Here is a 5057-nt window from a genome sequence, read left to right as displayed (position 1 = left end):
GCAGGTAAATTACGGAAAGTAAAAAAACTGCCGGCGTAATGTTCCGGATACTACTACTTTCGTTAGCGTAGCCGCCTTAATGTTCTTTACATGTCAAATTGTCTCTGAAAGATATCGCAAACTTCGACGAAATACTCGCTTACAAGTTCGCATTTATGTTGGCTGACCTTGCTCGAATCATACGCATCAGACATGCACACATGCGTCAATTCCAAACAATCGCGTCAAGATCAGTATTTGCTGGAGCGGTCGAGGATAGTAAACTTCATGGCAATCAAAGTCTTAAGAGTCTCCTTTGCAATGTTGATGTCATATTCCTTTTCATCATCCGTGAGAAACACATACGGCACGAGGCATGGATGTTTTTTAGCGCTGTCGTCTCGCAGGGGGCCGTACGTCCAGCCTTCATCCATCCGCCCTTTCGCCCAAACCTCGTGTGCATTTTCAGCCAGCAAATCTACAAGGCGCAATAGTCTCAAAGGAAGCTCAATCGTGGTCGTATCAATGGGAAGAGGCCGATACACTTCAACATTCCCCTCTCCATAGGTTGTGAAATAGGGAGAATCGCCCATCAGACTATTTCTTCGGAAACTCATGGCTTCGCGTAAAAGGGAGGGTACAGGCCTGGCCAGAGCTCCAGGATGAGAGGCGGTTCCTAACTCCTCAAATACTGCAGCATCAGCAGACCGGGGACTTGTAGTTGATTCCGACCCGCCACTGATCAATGAGCTGTTGCTTCCGCCAAATCCATCCGTGACATCGGACATCATCGACGCAGACCGTGAGATGGAATCGTGTGTGCCGCTTTGTGTGCGCTGATGATTCGCACGCGAAATCGTGTAATTCATAAAAATTATCGTCTTAATTGTCTCAATTGAAGAGCGATAGTCAAAAGCTTGTTCTTCTACCGAGAGTAGTTTGTACGGCACGAGGTTCGGATGCCTCTTGTTTGAGTCGTCGCGTTCTTTGCCATACTGCCATCCTTGCTTAAGTCGCTCGAGTGCCCACATATCATGACAATTGCGAGCAAGAACATCGCCAAGGTGTTCCAGGTGACCCAGCTCGATCTTTGATGTGTCAACAGGCTTCGGTCGATAGTTGTGGCCTTCTTTTTCACGCGACGGCATGTCGATCAAACACTTATGGAAGCGATACATTACTTGAAGAGCTTCACGGCGCACTTCAGCTTGCGAACACATCGCTCGACGCTTATCCTTGCGTAGGTAAAGGTCCAGCATGCGGGAAATTTCATCAAAACGTAGACTAGTTCGACCTTCCGCACGAACACTATCAAAGAGCAAGCCGAGATGATAGTCGTCCACCATGTGATCCTTTGCATAATTCAGCAACTTTGTTGCACGCAAAAGGCTAATCTTAAGCTCATTGAATACTATACGACACAAGTGTACAGCTAGTCTTCTCCTCGGAATACGTAGCTTTTCGCCGCCAATTAGTTCCAAGATTCGTTCTCGCGGTGCGCCATCGTCTAAGTCCGAATCGTCATCGAATGAGCCCAACGACGATATAGAGCGTGGTGGTGCAAATCCTTTCATGTTTCCAAACGTGTCTGCCCCAAATCTCGTGCCTTCCGAATCATTTGGACCTAAAACAATGCACTCGACAGACAGCTTGCTATGATGGACAACTTTGAGCGCCAGACCGTCACCAAATATCGAGTTTCCTTGCAATCGAATCGTGATACCAATCGGAATCATCTCCTTAATCGTCTTGTGGTCAAAGTTTTCAGATAGTCGAATATGTGAGACTAGTTCGCGAGCTTCCCTACCATTGTTGGATCCACTGTTGCCACCGTGACCACCGACTCCATCGTGAGCCTTGCGATCACCAAAATTTATTCGACGGTCAAATTTCATGCCAAAACGCAGGAGAGCTACAACTCGCCACACGGCACCTCGAAATAGCTTCCGCACGCGTAGCCGTGTTTCTTCTTGGTCAACAAGATTTGTGGAAATTAGACGTACTTGCTGCCACGGAATAAGACGGATCACTCCATGGTCCTTTGGAACCACAACCGTCGGTGAAAAGGATCGTACAAAGCTACGAATGCGAGCTAGCACGTCATACTCTACATCTTCCCCACTCGCTGTTTCGTCGTTTTTAGCGACTTCGTAGTATTCCGACAAAATTGCAACAAACATATTTACGACGATCTGAAAAACCAAAACAACAAATGTACCAATGAAGAGCGGCGCAACACGGGGATTAGCTTGCTGTAGTCGCCCATAGTCCATCTCGCCAGCTAACATTTGAAAGCACGTTCCGTACGACTTGCTAATCGTTGAATACTCTTCCAGAGCAAATCCAAAGGCATAGCTGCCCATAGCCGAATAGCCCAAGAAGATGAGATTAAATATAACAAGGAATCCCATAAGGTCACTCATCGCCATGCCTAGCACACGCCAGAGCAGGTTAAGTGTCGCATTCATGCGCAAGAATTTAAAAACTTTCAGCAAACTGATGGCAGATCCTAATGAAGCGAGATCAGATAGCTGCTGGAACTCTGTCAACAACTCTTGCGAGCGTGAGTGGCTCAACTCTTCCACACCGCGACCTTCGCTCAGTTCCGCCAAATCTAATGCAAAGCTGCTGGATGCCATGTAGTAATGCACCATGTCATTCAAAAGTGCAGCTAGTACCACTAAGTGGGTCAATTCGAAAACATTCCACAGATCTGAGCCAAGATAAGTTAAAATGCCCATCGACTTCATTTCGGTAGCCTCACCGATACAGTAGGTGATGAAGAAAAGAACGATTGCGACCCATAAAAGTACACGCACGTCAAACGCCTCTCGCACCATAAAAATTGACGTAGCAATCGCTGAAAGGATTCTGCGATGAAGCCAAGGCTGAATGACCGATTCCATGTTATCAGTAGCGCTCGTAAATTGCTCTGGTTTCTCATGACCGATTACTCGAACGTGAGAGCTATGCGCAAAGTGATCAATATGACCGGACGGATCTACTGTGATCACGTGCATGCCAATGGTAAACACGCGAGTAATCGGATTAAGTAAGATAAATTTGAAAGCTGCGGCTCGTGTGTGTTCCGAAAGATAATGATCTTGCTGGAGTTCGTGTACACTCTCCAGATCGCACAGATCCACAGCATATCCACCAGAGCCATACGATACGGCAGGTGCGAAGAACAACCAATCAAAAAAAGACCGATAAATTTCGGGTGACAGCTCGCCCAGTCCATTTCTCCATTTATACACACGACCAGTCCCATTTTGACCAAGCAAAGGTGTTTTCTGCTCTACGTCAGGGCTGTAAAATGGATAACATGGAGCCTTCCATCCATCGTACACTCGACACCGCTGTTGCTCAACTCGAACTTGACGAAAGCCGACACCTCCCACACGAACCCATTGTGCCGTGACGTCTTCACGCTCACAGACTGTATCGTGTAGCTTGGCAGCAAAGGCATAAATGTCTGCAAAAGTCTTGATCGCACACTCGCCTTCTTCACGACATGTGAGGGCTCCCACTACATCATTTTGATAGAAACTGTCCTGCACAGGTAGCCATGACAGCAGTGAGAAGAGCAGAGTCAGAAAGACAAAGTACACAACGAGTTCTTGGTAGAACTGGCGTCGTTTGATTTCTTTATATTCGGACGCGACGCTCACAAGATCTAGCTTTTTCTTTTCCATATGAATTCCTCGATATACGTAAATTGCCTCAGTCGAATCTTTTGTCCACATGGACAAGAAGCCTCGGGCTGCACGTCGGGAAGTCACCACTTGTTGTGCTAAACCCGCGAACGATGAGTTGCTGCGTTCTAAGGTTGGTAATTCGTCTGTGTCTGCATCTGCATCGACACTCCTGTCGGCATCAGCATCTATCAACCCCGAGCTGCTAGTTGGTAGACTCGGAGAGCTACGAAGATGCGAGCGCACGATGTTTTTGAGACTCGGCTGCCTCTTATTACGTCGTGAAGATAGCATAGCTAAGCGACGAGGCGGTGTTAATACTACGTCGTCGATTTCCTCATCCGACAGCGAGTTCGTTCGTACACTTAAGCGGTTCCTTCGTCTTAGTCTCCCCACGACGATTCCTGTGTTGGTGTTGGTGTTGGAGGGACGCGGACCGCCGGACAAACGGTTTTTGTGTCCTGGACTTGTGTTGTTGCCACTACCACTTCGGCTCCGTAACCTCTTAGGAGGAGCTCGCATTGTGGACTTGGAAAATAGGTTTGGGTTGTCGTTGTCATTCACACGAGGTGCGCCGTTGCGGGACTTTTCCGGATCTTTTATATGTGACGACGAAGTAGAGGGTTGAGAGGAAGGAACAGGTGATTGAGTAGCTAAAGAGCTCGACGAAGACGCCCTTGGTGCGACGGAAGCCGCGCCGTCAGGCTCCATTAAGAGCTGCTCTTAGGCAGTTCTACACTCGAAATTCGAGACTAGTCATGGATTTTTTCAATAGGCCACGAAAATGTATTATATGACTTTGCTGTCGCTCTATCCGTTCATATTTCTTAGCTCACCTGTCATGCCAATGACCCAATTTGATCTTTTCATTCAGAATTTTAGCGCGTTCAAAAATATTGCCTTTGAGGAATGATGAACAAGCAAATATTTATTTAAAGAGTTATTGGTACAACATTATACAACATGGGATTATTGGTACCATGTTGAACCAATAACTCGGTACCATGTTTAAAGAGTTATTGGTACCATGTTGTACCAATAACTCTGTACCATGTTTAAAGAGTTATACCATGTTGTACCAACATGGTACCACATGGTACCATGTATAGTACATCACGTACATCTAACTATATAGTACAAAAAAGTACTATATAGTACAACATATAGTACATCTACTATCTATAGCGATGATGTACTATATAACTATATACTACTATAGACGTACTATATATCTATAGTACATCATTGCTATATATAGTAGATACTATAAAGTATATAGTACATCGCTGTAATAAAGTACTATATAGATGATGTACTATCATAGTGATGAGCGGACGAAAGAAAACCGGTTTTCTACGCTTTCCCCGCTTCCTTTCCCATTTC

At 46.0% G+C, this 5057-nt stretch overlaps 2 protein-coding genes across 2 annotated transcripts; one reads left to right on the top strand and one right to left on the bottom strand.

The window, feature by feature from the left end:
• Positions 1-230: 230 nt before the first annotated feature.
• PHALS_02405 (ryanodine-inositol-triphosphate receptor ca2 channel (rir-) family protein) lies at positions 231-3725 on the bottom strand (the record flags this gene model as incomplete). The annotated part of the gene is made up of 1 exon (XM_024716900.1): positions 231-3725. The coding sequence occupies one exon, from the start codon at positions 3723-3725 to the stop codon at positions 231-233; it is 3495 nt and encodes a 1164-aa protein (XP_024582452.1).
• Positions 3726-3921: 196 nt separating this feature from the next.
• On the top strand, positions 3922-4302 carry PHALS_02404 (uncharacterized protein; the record flags this gene model as incomplete). Its single annotated transcript, XM_024716899.1, has 1 exon — positions 3922-4302. One exon carries the CDS (start codon positions 3922-3924, stop codon positions 4300-4302), a length of 381 nt encoding a protein of 126 aa, XP_024582451.1.
• Positions 4303-5057: the final 755 nt, after the last annotated feature.

This window comes from Plasmopara halstedii (assembly GCF_900000015.1).
Source record: "Plasmopara halstedii genome assembly, contig: Scaffold_1911, whole genome shotgun sequence".
Taxonomy (NCBI): domain Eukaryota; phylum Oomycota; class Peronosporomycetes; order Peronosporales; family Peronosporaceae; genus Plasmopara; species Plasmopara halstedii.
The sequence above is the reverse complement of the archived record's forward strand: the minus strand, read 5'-3'. Positions and strand labels throughout refer to the sequence as shown.